General features: G+C 40.7%; 1 protein-coding gene across 1 annotated transcript; it reads right to left on the bottom strand.

Annotated features, from left to right (window-relative positions):
* Positions 1–25: 25 nt before the first annotated feature.
* slc6a15 (solute carrier family 6 member 15) lies at positions 26–21,718 on the bottom strand. The gene is made up of 12 exons (XM_063908534.1): positions 21,583–21,718; positions 19,308–19,785; positions 15,760–15,917; positions 15,076–15,202; positions 14,007–14,188; positions 9,111–9,221; positions 7,064–7,305; positions 6,159–6,357; positions 5,195–5,387; positions 4,192–4,351; positions 3,592–3,754; positions 26–2,668 (listed from the first exon to the last, which is right to left on the bottom strand). The coding sequence occupies exons 2-12, from the start codon at positions 19,606–19,608 to the stop codon at positions 2,282–2,284; spliced, it is 2,223 nt and encodes a 740-aa protein (XP_063764604.1). The 5' UTR covers positions 19,609–19,785; positions 21,583–21,718; the 3' UTR covers positions 26–2,281.
* Positions 21,719–23,358: the final 1,640 nt, after the last annotated feature.

Raw genomic sequence — 23,358 nt, 5'->3', positions numbered from 1 at the left:
CAAAAAACAGGCAAACAAATTCACATTAGTTTCCTTTTATGGACCATATTTGATCTTTAATTTTGACGGGGAAAAAAAGACATTGCATTTGAAGCCATTTCATGGAAAAGTTATTTACACGGAGAACTCGGTCCTCACAAACATGGACAGCACATTAGTAAAAAACAAAGACACAAAGAGAGTTAAGGATTTGAAGTACTTCTGAACCTTAAAAACACGGTGTTGATATCCAAACTATCAAGATAAATATATTTATAATATTTATATTATATTTACAGAATACCTTAAATATACAACAGCCATCATGTATTCTATAAACATAAACTACTTAGGCACACTTCTGTCTCAGACAATCATGGGAGTGGTTTCAGAGGTCGATCTGAGATGACCTCACCAGGAAACGTCTTGCATCGTTCGACTGCTACTCCTCTCAAGACCGGTTGGCTAGCAGTTATGGATCATAATATACACAACCACTTTTTTTTTTTTTACAGTAGGACATAAAGCAGGTTAGATTTACACTGCCCACAGACACAGGTGCAGTCCCAACATGACCTCTCGACCCCCTGAACCCGCTCCTCTTTGCAGATTCTTGTTCTCAAGTAGGCCTGGTGGAGCCTCCACCTTATTGCTTACACATGTTCTGCCCTTATGCAAGAGGAGGGAGCAAATGTGGAGCGATCAGGACGCAGAGATGAGTTTGGGATGCAGCCAAATAGGGCAGACAAGGAGGACATTGAGGCCCTATTCCAAACCGGCCCGTACACCGACCCCTCCGTGAAAGAGTCACACTCACAGCTCAATTAGGCTCCTTCTTTTTGGGTGGAGGGTTTAAATACAGCGACAAGCTTGCCTCTTTCCAACAAAAGCAGGAAATGCCTAACTTTGCATGATGGCACCGCAGTTCAGGCGTTGCTACGCAGTTTAACAGACTATTTTTTTCTTAGATGAAGCAATACGACATTTTAAATCCTTTAACTCATTAATCATGAAGTCGGTTTATTTAGTAAGTCGCTGTTTAAAAGATGCACACCGTCAGGGATCCTGCTCATCCTGTCGGTATTGTTTTATTGAGTTATCACTGGCTCGCTGCGCATTAACCCTCGCATAATTATTATCATAAAGCTTCGTTGCAACAGTCCTCAAATATACAAAACCTTACAACCAAGTCAACTGTTTTGTAGACTAGTCACAGTGATCTGAAGGTAAAAAGATTACCAACCTTAAAGTTGTTAACATCCATATTACATATTTTCATTAACAGCGAGGAATTATTTTAACCAATCGGTTGGTAATCGCACTTAAAGGTCCCCTATTATGCAAAATGCACTTTTTGTGTCCCCGGTGTGTAAGGAGACTCAGAAAGTGTCAGAAAATACAACCTTCTCTCTTTTCCTCCTTACCCACATCTCTAAAAACGGGGGTACACACGAGCTGATTCAGATTTGCTTCGGTTATGACATCATATCGGAAATGTGGGCTGGCTTTACATTGAACGCCTGGCAACGTCCCGCCCATGTGACGCGTCCCAACCTATCGTCTGCAATATACAGCGAGCTGAATCCCCTCCACAGCACCTCTGTGTGTCTGTGTATTCAGCAGGATGTCTGCAGGAGGGACTTTGAGTTGTTGTATAATACATATAATGTTCTAGTGGTAAACACTGAGAAGTGTTTCAGAAATAATGCTTGATGTGGTTTGGAACATTATATGGCGTTTAATCACGGCAGCGTTTAGCTGAGTTTCTCCGTTAGAAACTTCTCTCTTCAGACAGAGAGATCGTGATGCTCCAAAGGGGCGTGGCCAGTTTCAGCTCCAAAGGGGCGTGGCCAGTTTCAGCTCAGCTCAAATTTAAAGCGACAGTCACAGAATCAGCACTTTCGAAAACGGGACTGAAACAGAGATAGCGGACATGCTAAAATCAATGATCTGTTTGGTATTTTGAGCAAAACACGTCAGAGAGATGGTTTTTTTATATATATTTCAGACCTATAATGTATGCCATAAAAGAGCATAATAGGAGACCTTTAATATGGCGGACTCTCCACGTGAGAGTCGGTAGGGGGAGGGTGTATGGGTCGGTTTGGAACGCGGCCTTATCCCCACACCTTTTTAATTAATTTTTTTAAGGTGCACAGTCATATAAGGTTCAGAGACGACAAATAAGAGAGGGGCTACGATATCTACAAAGAATATACATTACAAGCGAAATATACATTTATGATACGGCCAACTAAACGCACGCAGAGGGGTGGAGAGGGCGGGGGTTACTACAGTCAGTCTATAAGTCTGACTCGGGCATGTCCGGCATGTCGGCCATCAAGTAACCAATACCGTAGCGGCCATTGGGCGCGGTGTCCGCCTCGGGTCCGTTCCCGCCGCCGCCGCTCTGCTTGCGATAGATGTTGTTGCCGGGCATCGGCGAGGGCGCCTCGCTGGGAGACTTGCCCTGGATCAGGCTGGTGTCGTCGTCCTCCCCCGGCCGGGCCGTCTCCTTGATAATGCGGCCCTTCTTGTAAGCGACGGTGGAGATGCCCCCGCTGCTGTCGTCGATGATGTTGAAGTAGCGCAGGGCGAAGACCACGGGCACCGGCATGATGGCCATCACCACCAGGGAGATGCACACCACGACGCCCCATGGAGGGAAGAACAGCTCCTGCTCTTTGGCCTGGAGGACACACACACAGCAGGTTGGTGTTTAAGGTTTAAAATGGTTATTATTCATGGAGATGATATCTAAGTTTTGAAGCGTTTTGGGGTTTTCCCTTACCTGTAGTGTGTTATATAATATTTTGTGCAAGTAAATGGTCTGCAAAGGCTAAAATCCCAAAGTTCTCTGTCCTCCTTTGTTCTTTTCCATAATGTTATATTTAGTAAGCCTAAAAGCATTTTTGATTTTAGTAGAGGAAATCTCCAGTTTTAAAATAGTGCCCTATACAAATGTGTCACAAAGGGAACAAAAAATCCATTTGTAAAGCGAAAATGCTGGTTCTGTATTTATATAACTGTAAAGTGACCAAACCTGCCCTAAAAAACAAGAGTATTACTGTGGGAAATTGCATAGGGCATTTTGTACACGTTTCTATGTAAATTATTAATTGATTCATCTATTAAATAAATTTAATTTGCTTTGTTTATGAGAAATACTGTCAGTTGCACCCCTTTTTTAACCACCTTAATTCAGGTTTCTACTTCATTGCATTAAGAGTTCTTCAAGAGAAAAACCTCTGTTTACTCAGGTAAGGTTTTAATTAGGCTGCAGATGTGCGTAGTAAGTGCTTTGGTAAGCCCAGACAAATTAATGAGTGCATGCAGGGACACTTTGTCCCAGTGAGCCTTCGCTCCAGTTACTGAAGCTTTTAAAATGTGCATGTTTCTCTTGATGTGATCAAACAGGTGCTTCAATGTCTCTGTTAGACCAAACATCCTGTTGATTGTCTGAGGGTTAAAGGACGTCTGAACATGTGGAAACGTGCCTTTTCACCCTCATTTTTATCTCCTGCCTCATCGACTTTGAACCTTGACTTTTTTCTTGTTCCAGGTTTGCAACAAATGGTCGCGGGTCCCAGGAGAGGCTGACCGGAGACTCACCTCTTCCTGGATCCAGGCGCTGTAGACGGGCGGCTTCATGGCCAGCTGGATGAAGCTGGTGCCCAGGAGCACCAGCAGCAGGATGGGCGTGATGTACTTCCACATGTAGTAGTAGAAGCGGTACGGCGTGAAGCCCAGCATCTCCTTCAGGTCTTCAAAGAATCTGAGAGACAACAGAGGCACGCAGCAGGAGGTGAGATCAGACGTCTGCAGTGGAGGCTGCACAATACTTTCATGTGCTTTATAAACCTGATTACCGTTACATGGTGTTTACATTATCAGTGGTGGAAGGAGTGTGGAGTAGTGATACCAAATTTGAAAAAAACTCTGTTACAAATAAAAGCATTCAAAATCTTAAAAATAAAAAAGTATTGGCATCAAAATATACTGAAGAACCAAAAGTAAAAGCACACATAAGGCGTAATGACCCATTTCAGAATCACATGCATCACATTTCTGGACTCGGTTTATTGATGTATATATGAATATATAAAGTCACCAAGCTGTCATGATAGTTTTTTATGACTTTTACATATTATAAGAGGTGAGTAATTTATAAAAAGTAGAGACGGATGCAGATGGAGGACGTTGTGTACTTACTTATCGATCCCGTAGACCCAGGCGACGGCCACGTTCTCCAGCACCACGACGATGAGCAGAGGAAGAGTGGCGGAGTAGTCGTCGAACATCGCCACAAAGTAGTTCCCTGAGCGCTGAACAAACAGGAGGCCGATGGAGAAGGCCAGCGCGCAGCAGCCCACTGCAGGAGAGGAGCGGGGGTTAGATATTATACTCTGCTCACAGATATGTTATATACATGTCACTCGAACGGGTTCAATGTTCGACAAAAGACCATCTATTCCTTCCTCTGAATATTACTCCTTTCCCTTGGCTTTATTACAATGGCACCAGAAGAGGGAGAGTAGAAATAACCTCAATATCGCATACATTTAAATAAAGTGGGACCCATCTGTGGGGAGGGTTTAGTTTTAGGTACTTTATACCTTATTGTTTGTTCGTAAATTCAGTGTAAAGGTACATTGAATAGTAGGTTAGACTGTCTTTGGTTTTAGATAAGGTCTATATAATCAATAGGCAGCATCGTGCAAAATAAAAATACTCCATCCTCATACAAACAACGACTTTATGTGAATTATTATCCATATTTCAAGAAGTTGACGAGTCTGCTTCCTATGTGAGTTGCTACAGACTCCACAGACATCCAGGGATTACGCTAACCCTTGTATTCAACATACAAGGAGTCTGCACAACACTGCAATCCTGCAAACGCCCTCTTTCACAAGATGTTCTACCATTACCGCCTCCTCAATCCTGCACCCAAAACATTCATTGGGACACGGATCACAGTCCCATCACAGAACTCGACATAATAGCTTCACATTTCAGGCCAAGACCCAAAAAGCTGCTTATTTGACTTAATCTAAGTAGCTGTAAATTCCTCCTGACTAGTGAGGAAAATTGTTAATTCAACCTGTATATCCACAATTTTTACCCTCTGATCTTTGCAGGAGATAAAGATGAGTTACTACGCGGCAGGCTAGTTAGGGTAGGTTACTTAGAGTTAATACAGGGTCTCTCTCACCTGTAAGAAATTCCTTGCGGACTTTGAAGGTGTCTATCAGCGGGGTGAGGATGCCCTCGATGGTGCCGAACATGCTGCCCAGCCCGAGGTTCACCAGCATCAGGAAGAACATGACGGACCAGAAGGGCGAGGCGGGGAAATGTGTCATGGCCTCAGTGAAGGCGATGAAGGCCAAACCTGTTCCTTGGACCGCCTGTTAGAGGAAGAGAAAAGAAGAAGAGGTAAATTATCAGTGGCCTCATTTCAACCACCACCGAGGGGGGGCTTTTTTCAAGACTGTGGGTGACCTTAAGAGATCTTATAACCTTTATTTCTAATTACCCTGTTTAATAAGTCTAATGCTCATGTGTTTCATGTTAAACCCCCCTCAGAAGTTCAGCAGGCTTAATCCCTGCCCTTTCCTGGAGCTTAAGATCATAAAATGTAAGCATCGGAGAAGTAAGTGTGACATGACTACGCTGATGAAGTAAAAGCTATTTCTTGAATGTCTGAATCAGAATATCTCTACTGTCATCATACTTTGGTACAACAACATTTCGTAAGCTTCTCTCAGTTCAATAGAAGAAGTAGCAGATAATCAAAGCAGTGTATGAGCTAACGCTAGCAGCTAGTTAGCTTAGGCTACGTACGCTAAAGTGGCCCAAATGTGACTCAGGCACATTTTTATTCCCCTGATAAATCTAAAAACACAAAACACATTTAATCTGGATTTATAAATTCTGATTTGTTCCTAAATCTGATACAGGTCTTTTTTTAAAGCGTCATTTTGGAATTCATGCAACCTTTATGTCACTTCCCTTTTGATCCACATATGTCACTACTATTTTACATTAGCTATTTTAAATACCAAGAATTGAGTCATGCCATTTTCCTGGTGATTATGATTACCCAATTCACGTTAGCACAACAGTTTGAACAGATATTGGCTCATGTGCTAAGACCTTAAGACTTGTTAAGTTTCTACCTTATTGAGCTCGCCCTCGATGCTGCAGGCGTCCAGACCCAGCGAGTCGAACTGGTTCTCCTTCACCTTCTTGATGATGTCAATCATCTGATCGTAGTCCTCAGAGCTGACCTCGCTGCCCTGAGTCAGGTTGATGTGGTGAGGGATCAGGCTTTGTTCAATCCTGTTCCCCAACAACGACACAATCCTTTGGCTGTTTCTAGAACACAAAAACAGGCAAAAGTTATTGATGATAAACAAGTAGTTAGTTACAGTTGCAAATATAACTGTGGCAGATGTAGCACTTAAAAGGCCCATTTTATTTTATTATTGGTCCTTTTTATAGAAACAAGAAGTGGAAAAAACATGTTTCTTTTGACAAATGTCACCCATTTGTCTTGGTTTTCATGCAACATTTAACATTCAAACTTTAGTAAATTAGTAATGCTTGATAGTTAGCATCACCTTAAACAACTAGCTTAAAATTGTAGCTCATGTTAGCATTATTTAATACATTAATTACACTTTTGCTCTTGTGTCTTTTATGTGAAAAGGCTCAAAACCCAGTGTTTGTATGCAAAGCATGTGGCAAATCAAGGTGGCAACTGCAGCTGTACCTTCTTACAGCAGTTACAAAATGGTTGGGACGTGTTTATCAAATGGTTGAATAATATTTAAAACAGAGAAAACACATTCAGACTGTAAAGTTGTTAAAAAGTCAAATATGGTAAGAGCTTTTCTTCTAAACTATTTCCCCAAACTGTTTCCTTCCCTGCTCTTCAACGTGTAAAGAACAAAAATAGTACGGAGCAGCTTTTACTCTGAGTAACATCACGACTTAACCCCTAGCTCTGCTCTGTGGTGGTCTGCAGGAAATGCAGTTGTCTATAAATACCTAAAAGTGAGAAGAAGCTGCTGCTACTCACAGGGCGATGCATTTGCTGTTCATTATGTTGGCTTTAAAGCCCAGAACGGCAAAAACCACCAGGGTGGCAAGCACGGAGGTGAAGAAGTTGATAAAAGACACCAAGACGGCGTCAAAGTGGCAGTTGTTGTCCCGCTTGTTGTAGCTGGAGAAGGCGATGACGCCGCCGAAGCCGAGGCCCAGAGCGAAGAAGACCTGCGTGGCCGCCTCGCGCCACACCTTGGGCTCCAACATGATCTCCAACTGAAGACACAAAATCACACAGTAAACGTTTAGGCTCATCACTGAAGGAGTAAAGCTATTTCATAAAAGTGTATATTTTGAGGTCAAAAACTAATCGGTAAACATAGACCTTTTCACACACATCCATTCCTTTTTAAAGTAATATCAAAATTGATTGAAGTCAGCAACATGAATTACTCAAACTGACCACACATTTTAGAAGTTAGTCATAAAGCTACTTGGCTAATCATTTACCTGTTCACCCGTCATGTTCACATAAGATAAAGCAAGTAAGTGTTCATCGACTTGAGTTTATTTTGACCAAACACAAGTTTTTCCTCTTTCAAATAATTGTGAATTAAATATGTTCAGGTTTTAGACTCTGAAATGTTGACCTCTAGGACAAATTAATGCAAATTTCTAATCTTAAAATCGAATATAGTTCATAATTGCAGCCCTACATGTGAATATATTTAATCAATGTGCATTATGGCACTGGGATTAGGTGGATGGCTGGATTTATGCTAATGTGGGGGTTATTTGGCCTGCGTCTTTTCTTTACATGGTAGATAGAAATGCTTATATGACAATAATGTTAAATGTTTAAATCCCACCATCATATGGAGATTTCTATAAAACTAACATGTATTTCTGTTTGTATTTTGCAGACTGCTCCATGCTCCATCCTGCCAAATGACAGCTGGGCATCTTGACAGTTTTCCTCGTTGGTAATTTTCTCCAACAAAAGCCCTCGATGTGTCCTGATTCAGAGCAGGAACGCAGCGGGACTTTGATGTCTGCCGGTTCCCGCAGAACGGTGGCAGCAGAACGTGTCGTTTATTAGAGCGCTGCGATGTCAACCGAGGACACGGAGCCGACACTGGAGACCGTCTGCTGTGAGCCAGCGTTTTCAGGCTGGTTGGTTACATAAAAGCCTTGGTAACTCCTGTTTCCATGGTGACATGATTCCACAGCCGGAGCTGCCATTGGCCGAGGAGCCGACCCAATCACCGGGCAGATTTAATTTTTGAGTTCAGACACCTTTTTTTTTTTTTCGGAGGCTGCTTTAAGAATGGTTGGATGTTAATTCCTGACAAATGGAATATATTAAATATCAGAAATAATTCAAGTATTTCTACATTTTATGAAGCTGAAACCATAAAAGGGTTGGTGACTCATTTGATTATTATATACTTACAAGCAGTGTGAACAAACTTCCACTGATTCCAGCCTTAAATAGGTTTGATTTGAATGCTGATTTGATCTTTTCAGATGTTTGATTTTGATGTTTATCTTTGATATGTATTATATTAGTGTAAAACCTTTTCGTTTTTGACTCGTTCAAGACATTTCCTTGGGCTCTGGCCTAAAATAATTGGCCTTTTTTCCATTTTCTGACATCTTATAGACAAAGCAATTGTCAAATTGATCGATAATGAAAAATAAGTGTAAGCTAAATCCTTTAGTTACATGTTGGCCAAAGCTGGGATATTATTACTGTATTATTCCTGTTTAACATCACCGTAAATTGAATAAGTTTAGGTTTGAGACTCTAAGTTGGACAAAACCTATTGACTTAAAATGTATTTAGCTTTTTCCAGACATTTGAAATGTTAATTGACACTGGAAACAACTCAGAATGTTCTATGCGGTTGTAAAAAGTGTTTTTCAAATTTAGATATGTTTAACATCATCACAATGATGGTTGGATACTATTTACACTGAGTTGATATATGTGTGTGAGAGTGGATTTCTAAGACTTCAGCACTCTATTCTCATTTGTACTTTCACAGTTTAGAGAAACCCTGACATGGAAGGTGTGTTACCTTTGGTGTGAACATGTGTCGAATCCCGTCTATGGAGCCCTTCAGAAGCAGAGCCCGAACCAGGAAGCAGATCAGCACGACGTACGGGAACAAGGAGCTGAAGTACATCACCTGCAAGTAGAAGAGAAACTCCTGTTAAATGCATCAAAGAGTCGGGTACATTAGGTTTTGGAAGGTCAAACCTTTTTAGCAATAAAGACAACAGATTTGATGATAATAAGTGATTTAAAATGTATATAAACTGCTTTTAGATGCCAATTAACTGTAGATAATTCAGATAATCTAGATTAGACTAGGTTATCTCTTGTTTAAAGGCCATTTTTATGGTTTTCTAGACCGCTGAGTAAAATACATTGGTGATAAGATGACAAGTGCTGTTCAGTTCCTGTCAGAAAGACACTTATCACCATTTGCCTTTAGAGAAATACTAAATGACATGTAGTGTGATCTTACTATCTGGCTATCTATGCAGCGTGATCATGATCATGTGTACCATGGAAGTTACAGTATGTGACCAATATTAGCAAGTCCATTCCCTTTGCTATTTAGACAGTGGGTCTTGTGTCTTTTCTCTCCTTCTCTTTAAAGACTAGGTGGCACTTAAATCCTAAGAGGTCTGACTCAGACTCTACTTTGTGAGACGTCAGCCCACAGGACGGGCAGAGGTGTGTGGGGGGCAGTCATTCCAGGATGGTTTGGGGTTAGATCATAAGCACAGTAAGTGATTCAGAGACATCTAACATGGTCCATATGTAGCTCTGTGTAATGTCTGTGTAATGGTTCACCTCAAGCAGGATTCATTTACATGTTTGAAAGTTCATTCAAGGACAGAGAAGTTAAAAGACTTTCTCTCAAGGCATGGAGACAGAAAAAACCTCATTTCTGATTGTCCTTAACGTTCTTAAGGCAACGTTTTATTTAAATCTAAACAGGTCCATAGAAAACTGTACTACAGATGTTCCAGTGACCCAAAAATTCTCCCTTCTCATGAAATGTTTTAAAGCTTGTTTTCTTAACCACACAAAGATATAAAGATGTTGGGAATTTTCCCTTTCTCTCCGACACTCCCCCCCCCCCCCCCCCCCCCCGGGCCTGAAATGCCTCTATTGGACTCCTTTGTTTAGTTTCACGACAAAGTGACATCACTATTTACCATTTGTGCATCGATTGGCTAGCTCTCCAACACATTGTACATGATAGGCTAAGGGGCGGGACATCTCTAAGCTGTAGACCAATCACAACAAAGCCAGCCAGCTATACCCAATCAGAGCAGACTGGGCTCTGGTTTCAGACAAAGGGTGAAAAGAGGTGCTGCAGCACAGGCAGTATGAGAAACATAAAGAGCTTTTTGACCATTAAAGCATGGAGACATGTCCCAGTAATATAAAGTCAAATGTCACAGTTACAATTCCTTTTTTTATTTAGTGTTCTTTATCTTTCCACAGCCGCAGCGCTTGTTAGTCCCTCACTGATTAAACCTTCCACTTTGTATGTTTGTTGAGGAACACAGTCGTGGCCTTGGACAGCACAAAGCCAAACAGGGTCCTTTTTTGTGCGATAGACGCATATCTGCTCATTTGCAACCTCAGCATTATCTTCTATAAAAAAAAAAACGTTGTTATGACAGAGTCTGTGTCGGGGCAGATGTGCTTCTCGGAAAGGTCCTGTTCTATCAAGTGCACTGTTATCGTCGTAAACTGATAATAAAAGATAGGTTTTCCCATAAGCACAGACAGAGGGGTAATTGTCTTCATACACGACGTGTCAGTACTACAAAGGGTATTTTAATTAACCATATAATAATAACATATAAAACTTTAAAACACTTCTATTGAATTTCACGTCTATTTCACCAAATCTACGACCACCCCTTTTCTCTCCCCCACCATTACTGGCCTACCGTACCCATTTTTTTTTGGGGGGGGGCCACACTCTTGACAATCAAGCCAAGCTAAAAGAGCGCGTAAAACCATGGTTACCAAAACGTCCCGATCCCTTTCACGCCCACGCCCACCCACACACACAACCGGGAGAGAGATGCAGATGGTGGTAGGGATATTTCTTGGAAAAGGGCTTTTGTGAGCACGGGTGTAGAGAGGGCATTAATATTCTTTTGTACAGCGCAGCGCTGATTTAACTTCAAAGACACTTGGAGCTGGCCCCTTTGAGGGAAAGTTCACGGCCATTTCTTCTCAGGCCAACTCAAAAGGCCATCCAGACACACCATGTAGTTTGAGGAACAGCATCTGGCTCCAACTGTACAATTAAGCAGTTGCTTGGGTGGCTCTTTTTGGGCTATTTACAAAAAAACAAGGGGTTATTTCTTCTCATTAACATGTATGCATATATTTTTATCAGTTAATTGTATTTTTATCACTAAAGAAAACTCCCTTTCTTATAGGTATTGTACTTTTCTGTGGTACCTATACTTAGCCAGAACATTTGCCAAAAAGGGGAATCTTTGCGGAGATGCAGAGGTAGGGACATTTCCTCATAGACTTCTATAGAATTGAACTTTTTTTTTTCAACTGATACCCGGTGGACACAGTGGACAAATTTAAGGAAGCACATTTACTCAAGTTCACAACATTTTAAGGTACTTTTTACTTCATCTATCTAAGTTACTTTCCAGATTCAGTTGATCAGCAATACAAAATGTGAATCACCCAAAATATAAACAGCTACATATATTTATAGGTTCAAATCCAGCCGCGGTACACAATGTCATATATCGATACCAATACATATGTACTTTTAATTAAGTACACTTTACAAATACAGGGCTTTCATTTTAAGATAGTATTTCTCCAATTAAGTTTCACTACTTTCACTTAAGTATAAAATCTGAGTTCTTCCTTCACCACTGATTTTAATAATGGCAGGACTTGGACATCATTTATGCTAATAAAAACCCCTCAGATAAGTCAGTCAGGATGTTGAGTGTGACAATGATTGTGGTTATCAGTGGCCTTTTTGGCAGGTGGCTGGATGTGGCAAACAGGGAAACGAGAGTGTCTAGAACTGCAAAGCCATCGTGACACAGATCAAGATTAAAGCGACTCTGTTGTTTTGTCTGGCGCTATTGTGGTGAATGCATGGTGGAGAAGAGTAAACCTCAGACAGCTGTAAGGATAAGACCTGAGGAAAGGACAATGTTTGGCTCCAAGGTGGGAAACTCATTTAGCTTTGACCCTATGCTTAATAACCTGAAGCCCGAATCCTTAAAGCAAGAAAATATTAAAACAAGCTGGCAGATACACGGGGGTCAACTCAAAAGTGAAGCCAATGCGAGAGTGCCTTGAACTTGCACTCTTTCTAGTATCCAGCCTGGGTGGAAGAAGTGCTGGAATTGTATACTTAAAAAAACTAGCAAATAAATAGTAAAATGTGATTGTTCTCCATTCAAAATCTTAAGTAAAAGTACAAAAGTATTGGCAATGAAATACTCTTGAGTACTAACAGTAAAAGTACGTAATGGCCTGTTTCAGAATCACATTAATCCACTTAACCAGCTGTAAAGATGGAGCTAATTTAAATAATATTGTAAACAACGCTGGATATTTTAACCTATAAATATATATCAATTTTTATCGATGAGTAGATTTATATTTTGTAAAAAGCTAGTAATCTGAATCTGTAAAGTAACTCAAGCTGTTCACTACACAAGTAGTGTAGTAAAAATATAATATTGCCCTATAACATGTGGTGAAGTAGAAGTATAACGTAGCTTAACATGAATATTTAAAGTGCTTGAGTAAATGTACTTCAATACGATCCACCAGTGTGTCCAGTGGCTATGGGTTGAAAAAAAAAGTCTGAAAAAATGACCCTACTTCCCACTTGATTTATAACCCCATTAAAGATGTCCCATTTGCACTGTGGCTATTTTTCTGGCTCCCTGATCAATGTAGATTTAATGAACTGCTTTTTTTAGCTCGGTTTTGGTCTCCACCTTCTGGGAAAAACACCTGGGTATTTAGCTGCTAGCTGAAGCAGTTTTTTAACAAGCTGACAATGTGTTTTACTGTCTCTACAGTGGGTCTATCGGAGCCTTCGAGTTGGAAACAGTGGTCTGCAACAGTTGATGAATGCAGGAGACTTACAGTAAATGTGTTGTAAAACTAAAATAAGGAGCTAAAAGCCCATAGAGCTGCAGAGCTGGGTGTTAATTACCCATGATTTGGCACTATTACAAAGACTCATTTCGTTAAGTTGACTCAAACTCACTAAGACTTTACTCTCATCGCTGACAAAAAAGGTGAAGTAAACTGTGTTAAGATTGACCAGGCAGACTTCGAATAAGAACTGAGGATAATACCAAAATCAAATGACTTCCCCATCAAAGCTCACTCTGTGAAGATTAAAAAGTGTGACCATTTGTCCAATTAGCGCAAGCTTGACTGTAACCTTGGAAGTGCAGCGGCTAATGCTTGTCATGTGATATGAGAGAGTGTGGAATGATAAAGATCACCTGTAAAAAGAGAAGAGGCGCGGGGTGAGCTTGCAAGCAAACGCCCAACCTTTAGCCGGGATGCTAATCCTTCCGGATGCTAGTCACGCTACTGTCAGCTTTGCTACGCTAAGCCTAGCCAGAAATCAAACACAGGATCACATGAGCTCTCAGGGTCATATCTGAAACTGTATCATTAGGAACATTTGTCAAGACAAATTACAGGAGTCACTTAGCAGTGCTTTGGACCAGGCATCAATACAGCTTGCACTCTTTAAGCCTTTGCCTTAAAGTGAGCTTATTATTTGTGAGAGATATTGTGATAATGATGAATAGGAAAATAATATAATGCAGTCCTTTTAGTTTGACTCCTCTTCTGCCTATGGTTTAAACCTATTTTCTCAAAAACGTAAAACAAGCTTAGAGGAGAAGTTAATCCTCCTTACCTTCCCAGAAGACTGGATTCCCTTTATCATGGCGAGACAGACCATAGACCAGGCAGCCAGCAGGCACAGAGTCATCCTCCAGTTCAGTCCTCCGCCCTCAGAGATGTTGTCGGAAATGTTCAGGGCCTCGCGGTACCAATAGTACGTGGTGGCCGAGCTCTTTTCACATTCTGGCACCACATCTACGGACAAAACGGTACAAGTTAAGCATTCATGTCTTCTAATTTGAGTTTGAAGTTTATTTGCTGATGAATTTATCAGTGAATCTTCAAGCTGGAGTAGGCAGTTTATTTTTGGTGTCAATGGGCCAAAATTCCAAGATAACCTTTCAGCATTATTCAATTCAAGTGGTCTGAGAAAGCTAGACCTCTTCCTCTTGCCTCTGTTCTCAGGCTATAAAAAACCTAGCCTGTGACAGAAGACTTCGGCAAATGACAGGTCATTTCAGAGAGAGGGCGTTCTACAAATGCAGACTTTGTGCACATTTTTTCAGATGGTGAAACCCTGATTCAACCAGGGAATATCTTTCAGTTGTAGAACATTTCAGCATTAGCAAAAACTAAATTCATAAAGGGAGACAGATATGAAGTGTTTCTCAGGAGGAAAAATTGAGAAGAAGTAGAGCTTCTGCTAACAAAGCTAAACGGTTGCATCTGTGGCTTACTAAATGCTAACGTTAGCAGTTAGCAACATTTTCTCTGCATATTTGAAAGGTTTTGCCCTTAGTGTAGCTAGTTAGAGATTCAAAGTCACGTTTAATATCTCAAATGGTTTTCAAGCCTCCAAGTTAGCAAAGAGAACCGGATTGTAATTCTCATGGTATTGTTGCTATGTCATCACAATTGCAATCTGGCTGATGTTTATAATAAATGACTACTACTTGTAAAGGACACTATATTATAAGTGGTTTTTTTTAGCCCATGTTATAGAAGCACCTAAAATGACTATATACTGAAAGCTTACGATGGATTTTTCTCCCAGCTTTGACGTGTGTGTGTGTGTGTGTGTGTGTGTGTGTGTGTGTGTGTGTGTGTGTGTGTGTGTGTGTGTGTGTGTGTGCGTGTCTTACATGTGAGCGTCTTGTTCTTGACCAGCGGACACTCGTGCCACGGCAGCGGCTGCTGGAAGGACTGGGAGAAGTAGAAGAGACTCCAGCTGATGATGACGTTGTAGTAGAGAGCCACGAAGAAGCACACCTGCAGGAAACAGAGGGGGGTTCACTTCAGACACACAGAACCAAAAACAGAGAATAGATATTTTTAACTTTAGAGGTAAACAGACATCGTATACGCTACCAAATATGTCGACATATAGTTGGTCCTTCTCTTTCCTATAACAAAAAGATGACACTTTTGTCACTAAAATAGTTTTAAAAAAAGGTGTTTTATTTAAAGTGAAATATCCAATCCTCTTAGTCTCATAATTGAATGTCTATGTCTTATATTATATTCATGAAAGTAGGATTAGTCTATTAATTGACAAAAACGTTGCTGATTGATTAATTGTTAGAGAAATGTAAAATGTACAGTAAGTCGTGTTTTCTGCAAATACTGTATGGAGATTCTTCTGTTTTGTATAATAATAAACTGCGTCTCTTTAAAAAAAACATAAAATGATTCATCTAAATAATATTTTGCAAAAAAAATTGACAATAGAAGCAGAACTAAGAAGGTTACACACTATTCTGGGTTGAACTATTCTCTATTCAAACCTTCATATATTTCTACACTTTTTACTTCTCGGCTCCACTCACCACACAGCTGGCGAAGCCGATGCCCCCCAGTCGAGGGCTGATGTAGTTCCAGACCCCGATGCTGCCCCTGCGGATCCGCTGCCCCACAGCCAGCTCCAGGAAGAACAGCGGGATGCCGATCAGGATCAGCAGGATCAGGTACGGCACCAGGTACGCTCCTGTCAATCAAAAACCACACAGACAGAGTTAAATGACATTAGATTTACTTTATTGATCCCAAATGAAAAAGGCAAAGCATTGCAGTTAATAAATAAATGTCAACAGTAGAAATAAGACATAAATCTGTTTTCAAAGTATTCAAATGAAGCTCATGCAAGGCAGGGAAATTGTTTCATCAGATAACCGTGAAGAGAAACCATTTCCCCATTTCCTGAAACCAACACACACACACACACACACACACACACACTCTCACATTTACTTTTAGGCATTTCATTTGCACCCTCGTGTCAATTGCATCATTCATTCCTTTCAATTTCTTCCTGCACTATTGTTATTTGTTTAATGTCCCAAACTAAACTACAACTACATCATGCGACAGAAAAGCCTTAAACCTGCTATATTGAACCCACAGCTTCTTATAATTTAACCATACCACTACTTAAAATGCTCATAAAAGCACACGGCAGCCTCTTCAACAGTATCTCTCTCATTATCTGTGATTATTACCAACACAAACACATCAAACTACACACATCTGCTGAGCTGCACGTGTGTGTCTCCACCTAATACATGCCCCATGGTGCGTGGTGCAATCACATAATTCTGCCAACCAGGAAATATACCGTAGTCTCAAATTACCTAAATTACAGTGGGATTACTGCGAGGCACATTGCAGAGACAGCATTCCTCTCTAGAATTAGGGTTTCAGGGCGAATGACTAACATTAAGACAGGCTGTAATAGTGCGGTGCGTTAAAATACAGAGGGGCACATCTCTTGTGACAGAAAGACCTGTGAGCGTTGAGACTGCCAGGCACATGATGGCTGGAAGAGGACGCGAGATGCTAAAAGTCTTTGTTGGGAAGAAGATGGCCGGTGGTTAGTGTTCAGTGCCACCAGATTTAAGACAATGCGTCTTTGATTTTCCTCTTGCATAAAGGGTAATGTAGGTATGCATGATGCTCTGGGGTTTCTTTGCTCTTTGGCCCGTGAAGTCCCTGTGTGCTGCTTTCATGCCCTGAACTTAAACCACTGAAATCTGTTGCATCATCTCAGAACTGCATGGCCGCTGATAGAAAAACAGACAAACGGTTCTTCTGCAAATAAACTTCTTGAAGTGCTCCAACACAAAAGAAAAAAAGCCTTGCACAGAATAAAGCACAACCAACTGACAGTATGTTAAAGAGGTCCTATTATGGTTTTGGGGGTTTCCCTTTCCTGTGGTGTGTTGTTAAGGTTTTTCTAAATTGTGTGAAAAGGCTTAAATCTCTAAAATAGAAAAAATAATTCTGCTTAGTTAAAAAAAAAACAGATTAAATAACAGATTGTTTAAAAAAGTGACGTTAAATCAACCAAGTAGGATCATTTTTACTTGAGTTAATGATCCTAATAGCGGAAATCAATCTGCCAATATTCCTTTCCATACATTGTGTAGTTTATAAAATAAGAAAGTAAAATTAAAATTAAAATACAGACTAATTAGGTAATCAATAACTAATAATTAAAGGGTTAGAAACACCAAAAATGCCAAGTTGTTGTCGGATTTAGGATTGTCGTTTTAGAGCTATTTTTAAGTCTTATATTCTGTGTTATTTTACATTTAAATACAGTAAGAAAAGTTGTACATTTCATAACGTCATGGCCACGAATAGAAAACCCCCTCCAATCTTTGTTTGAAAACACACTTTTTTAAGTATGACAATCCCCTTTGGTAACATTTTCCCCCGAGGGCACGGGCTGAACCACAACACCAAATGTGGAAACTGTCTCGTCGGCGTACTGTAATGTTTGCTGTGAGTCACTGATGACAGCGTCAACACTTCCGTCACGGCTGTATTGTCTTTTAAGATTAGTTTCATCCCCGTTTCAACAGCCTACATTGTTTCATCTGTCCGGACGTTCATTCACATCCTTCCCTGCGTCCTGCTGTCCCTCCCACACTGGGTTTGAATGGGAGTGGTAACAGACAGGGAAGCAATGTGTGTGTGTGTGTTGTTTTTGCATTTAAAATATACTCCAACTAAATACATCATGCATAAATTATAGCTGAGTAATTAAAAATAAAGCTGTCAATATATGTATGTATATGTTTGTTATCTGGTGCTATGGACAGGGTTTAGTAGAAAAATAATAAGTATTAATGAGCTTTAAATAAGTTTAAATAAGACTTTTTTCGGAACAAAAATGATTTGTTGGAAAAAAAGGAAAATTAATGAGAAGCATTTTTTAAAAATGTGAATATTTAATGCTTTTATTGAGAGAATTACAAATATTTTACAATGTTCTACATTTTTTGGTAATTAACCAGAATGATTTAAATACTTTCTGACATTTATTTATTTATAATGTAATTGGTAGATAAATGAATCATGACTTTTTTCTCCCCAGACTTTTACTTGCCACACAGTTATTAAATCAAATGTACAGAAAGCGTATGATGTGGAGACACATGTCAGATCACACAGAGCTGTCCTGTTTCAGTCTAATTACAGTTACACACAGCGGGGCTGTTTAAAACAGACCTGAAACATGAAAGGAATCGTTATGGTAACACACACACACACACACACACACACACACACACACACACACACACACACACACACACACACACACACACACACACACACACACACACACACACACACACACACACACACACAATCAAACTGTACAAAGCTGCAACCCTGATTCCATCCATGACAACTTTTATATACTTTTCACACAGCTAATTCGAATACTAGATTCTGATTGGTCAATTTGGACATTTCAGAGGTTGTTAATACTCGCTAACACGCCGCTGCTAAGCATAACATGACTGTTGCTAAGGAGAACGGACCGTTGCTAAGGAAGATCAAGGGACTTGGTCTAGTCTGGTCGATTTAACGTCAGCTGTGGACAACAGTCATTCATCTGGCCGTCTACTACTAAATGCTGTTTTAATTCAAATGCGTGTCAAATGATGATATTTTATGCATAGTTTGACAGCTGTCTACTAAAGTGTACTTATGCACACACTTTAAATCATACTTTGTCATTTCACAGTTTGGCCCGTTATTCCCATTGCTAATAAACGTTTAGCGGGCACAGCTTTACTTACTGTTGACCCATTCTCATCCTAATGCTATAGTTTGTTGCACAGTTGAAACACAACTTTGTACAAAATAAAAACATATTCAATATTTTCAGCTACTGCAGTACTTTGGTTAGTTAAAAGATAGGAATGTAAAAAATAAGGACCATGTTTTAATCACCAGAATTGTCCTTTAAGTCCCTTTTTTCCATTGTTATGCAGGCACAGATGTACTGTTCAATAAGTCATTCCTACTGATATCATTGGTGTGTTTACATTCATCATCTATGAAGATCTTAATGCAGGGGACTCACCCCCTCCGTTCTTCTGGCACAGGTAGGGGAACCTCCAGACGTTGCCCAGGCCTACGGAGAAGCCCACCTGGGCCAGGATGTACTGCAGCTTGCTGTTCCAGGCCGGGCGCTCCTCCTCCTCTCCGTCCGAGCCCCCTTCCTCCACGTCGCACTCCTTCCCTTCCACTTCATGGTTGTTGATGATCAGCGAGGTCTTCTTGAAGGTGTCGTCACGGCCGTCCTCGTTGGAAAGCAGGTCTTTGACGGACTCTGTGACATCGTCGTCAAGCTCTCTCTTGACGGCCTTGCTGTTTTTGGGCATTTGATAAAGCAAACAAGGGGCGAGGGGTGGAACGTCTTTTGAGTTTCAGGCTGGGCCGGCGTCTGGGGAAAAAGTCACTTCCTGAACTTTTTGACTGTGCAAAAGTTTTGTTTTTTTGACAGTTTGTGAAAGTTGAGTGATGAGAAGAGGGTTTATTTCGTCATTATCACCAGATGTCTGCGAGGAGAGGAGGAGATATCCCAGTTAGTAAACAGCCCATAGTTGAATGAGTGCTTTGTCACTGAGAAAACACATAAGAGTGTCATCATTCCAATTTGAGTTCAGTGTATTTACTTTAAGCATCTGTCTGACTGGTTTTACCCGGAATTACATTTGTATAATCAAAACTCGACAAAAGACAAGAAGAGACTTTACATAGACCTTGTTTTCAGTTCATAAATGTCAAATTGAAACACATACACTTATCCTAAATACACAAAACAGATGAAAAATACAGTTAATTACCTAAAAAAAACACACAGAGTGTTTCAGTCCCTTTTTAATCTTCCTTTTGTGTATTTTATAGAAAAGTATTCATCATTTGCCACTCTGTACTTATGCCACTAACATCTTATCATCATAGGGTAAAAATTCAATGCAGAGAATTATTGCTTTACGGATGGGGGGGGGGGGGGGGGGTATTTCTCACATGGAGATCACATGGCTGGCTGGGGCAGCAAAATCAATGAATGGGAGACATTTTTTTTTACAGACCATTGTTCTACAGCACAAAAATAAAACGCGGCAGGGAACACTAGATGTGGACGGGACGGTGACAGGTCATGGTGTGGACACGATCACGTTTCCAACCACCTGAATAATTGAAGGGGGGAGGCGATTTGCATACGGACCCAAACATGTACGTTTGTGGCATGGGGAAAGCCCTTCACATATGAAAGGGTATCACATTTCAAAACACAAATGGGATTGTGAGCGGACATGTGAGGGTTGCTTCACAATAAAAAAGGGTGGAGGAAACATGGAGCTGGTGTTATTTTGTCCCTGCAATCATCATTTATCAGATTTAAACAGCACAGCGCTATGATTTTCACAATAAATAGCTTGGGAAATATGAAAGGTTGCACCCAAATGCGGGTTAAGGTGTGCCTTTTAAATGTTAGCATCATAAGGCGTTTTGTTTTTCAATATTACGCCTTTTATCTTTGCGTAAAAATGCATCACCGAGGCGAGATCGAGAATTATTGCAACCATCTTGCAGAAATACAACACCCCCCCCCCCCTCCACACACACACACACACACACACACACACTCTTTCACCAAGCATAGGATTAAGTGATTAATAGATTTCCTTTACCGCTTCCACATTAGCTTGGTTAGTATGGGGCTATAAGGCCGTTTCACAAACCAGTGAACGCAACACAACAGCTAAGAGGAGCGCAGATGCGATGAGTAACCTATTATAGGAGGATGTGGTAGAATAAACCATCTCAATTATTGATATATGAACATAAGGATGTGGTTGTGTTTATTCTAATGAAAAGTCACACCATGTACCACACACCATGCTTTTCTTTTCTTCGCTCTGTGTGCACATGACTCAGGGATCATTTGTCAATAAACGGGCCTACAGTAAGGACGCACACAATGAGGAAAATGAGGATGGAGAAAGGAAGTAAATCATCATAATAAACAAAAAGTCACACTGGTGCCACGCGGTTCGTTGTTCCACCCTGGCACAATTTGTCCATTAAGGATTTGTGAATAAATTAATTTCCTCCATCCCGCCCAGTCCTCATGACACCCTTATGAAGTGTTTCATCATACAGTAGCGCCACATCCTGCACACTGGCACCCTGGCCAGCCTCCCTCCATCCACCCCACCCCCCCCCCCCCCACACACACACACACACACACACACACACACACACACACACACACACACACCACGTCATGTCATGCCTTTGTCATAATAATTAAACCCAATTAGGATGCTGCTGTTTTTTTAACTCACCAGTATAGAAAATCAGTCGTCCTTTTCTGAATTGATGAGTTTCAAGGAATGAAATTGTGAGAGCACATGCACGGAGGAGGCATTATCACTTGCTTCTGTGTAAACCAGTCAGGCCCGTGTGCTGCCGCTGTCTTCGGTGCAGCCTGTTCTGTAGTGCTCAGACTGACGCATGGCATTTGCATGGAGGGGTGTCTGAATTCAAAACACCCATTCAAAATAATTTCCCCATCTTCATACACACAACTCTCACCATTTATAGTTTATAATCTACGTTTATGTCACTGTTTAGTATGCATGATGGAATATGTAAGATTTAAAGTTGAATTAGGAGTTTTCCTTTCTCGGACTCCCCTATTGTTGAACTTGGTACGCTCCACTACTACTCGGAAAGGGGCCGGCTCATGGATGAATGCAATGTGCCTCTGTTTATAAACGCTCATTTCCCTCGTTGGATATTTATACACATGGACACAATACTAATTTATTTATGTATTGTCTTTTCGTATAGGTTTACGTAATGTATTTAGGAATTCAACCCGTAAAACAACAGGGTTTTTTTGGGTCAAGGTCGAAGTGTTGCGCGTCATGCACATCCACCCTTCGAGGCAACTGCTAAAATTACGATATTGCCCAGACAAGAGAGGAATATTTTTTCTACAGACTACAAATAAACTTCTCTAAATGCAGACGTTCTTTTATCATGTTTGGCTGATGTATAAACTCCTCCAACTATTGACACATCTAAACTATCAGTTTCTTTCCTTTGGGGTTTGACACGTTTCTAAAGTTGTGAACAGAACTAAAGAGAGTTTGGTACTTAAAAGCGTGGGCAGGGCACAACTGTGGCCTGTCTTTATGAGAGCATTTGGTAGCTTTTGTGTAGTGTCCTTATGTCTTTCATTCAAATTCTTTACCTGGTTACATACTGTAACAACTTAGGAGATGATGTATGTCACGAATACTATGACTAATAATGATTAATATCTATAACAGTTTGTGCAATAGCTACATCAAACAAGTCCCTACTTGACAAAATGCAGTCGGTTGACGCAGTCTACGGTGAATCACACTTAAGGTGGCATTTCCTGGAAAAAATTGCCAAATTCTCATTTTTAGAAAACCGTACTTATAGGTTTCTCAAAACTGTAACGAACACACTGAACCCCCCCGATGTCTTTGTCCTGAGTTGCCCCATGGTCTGGTGTGGGATCCACCCACAGTGTTCCAGGTGCATTGAGGACATCCTCACAGGAATCTCTCAGGAGTTGTCAGGTGCTCATTGGCAGGCCAAAAAGTGTGTGTGAGAGTGTGTGTATCTGATGCTCACACAAATCCTTTTACTTCCAGTTCATAGCCTTTATCACAGCTCTCCTGGAGGATGAAGAGTATTTCAGACACTGTGTCGAATATTTCTGCTCTCCTGTCATGAACACAGCCCATCGTCCTTTTTTTTGTACCAAAGGTCCAGGATGTTTCCTGCTCGCTGCACTTTTCCCTCAGAGCCGGATCTCAGACTAAGTCACGGTCGTATTGATTACTGCTAATAGCCTTCATCTCATTAGCAGCAAAGCACAGAGACCCTGAGAGCAGGGGAAAAAACTCATTCTATTAGGGCATGCATATTTAGTTTGGCTGATGACACTGTAGTTTACTTACACATTATTTATGTCACCCCCCATTCAACAACTGAGAGAGGTTTTATTATTGCATAATCACCATCTGTTCTCAGAGCAAAGCACATTGTTGGGAACAGCTGTTAAATATTGTTGCCTCTTT

Source organism: Eleginops maclovinus, chromosome 2 (assembly GCF_036324505.1).
Source record: "Eleginops maclovinus isolate JMC-PN-2008 ecotype Puerto Natales chromosome 2, JC_Emac_rtc_rv5, whole genome shotgun sequence".
NCBI lineage: Eukaryota > Metazoa > Chordata > Actinopteri > Perciformes > Eleginopidae > Eleginops > Eleginops maclovinus.
The sequence above is the reverse complement of the archived record's forward strand: the minus strand, read 5'-3'. Positions and strand labels throughout refer to the sequence as shown.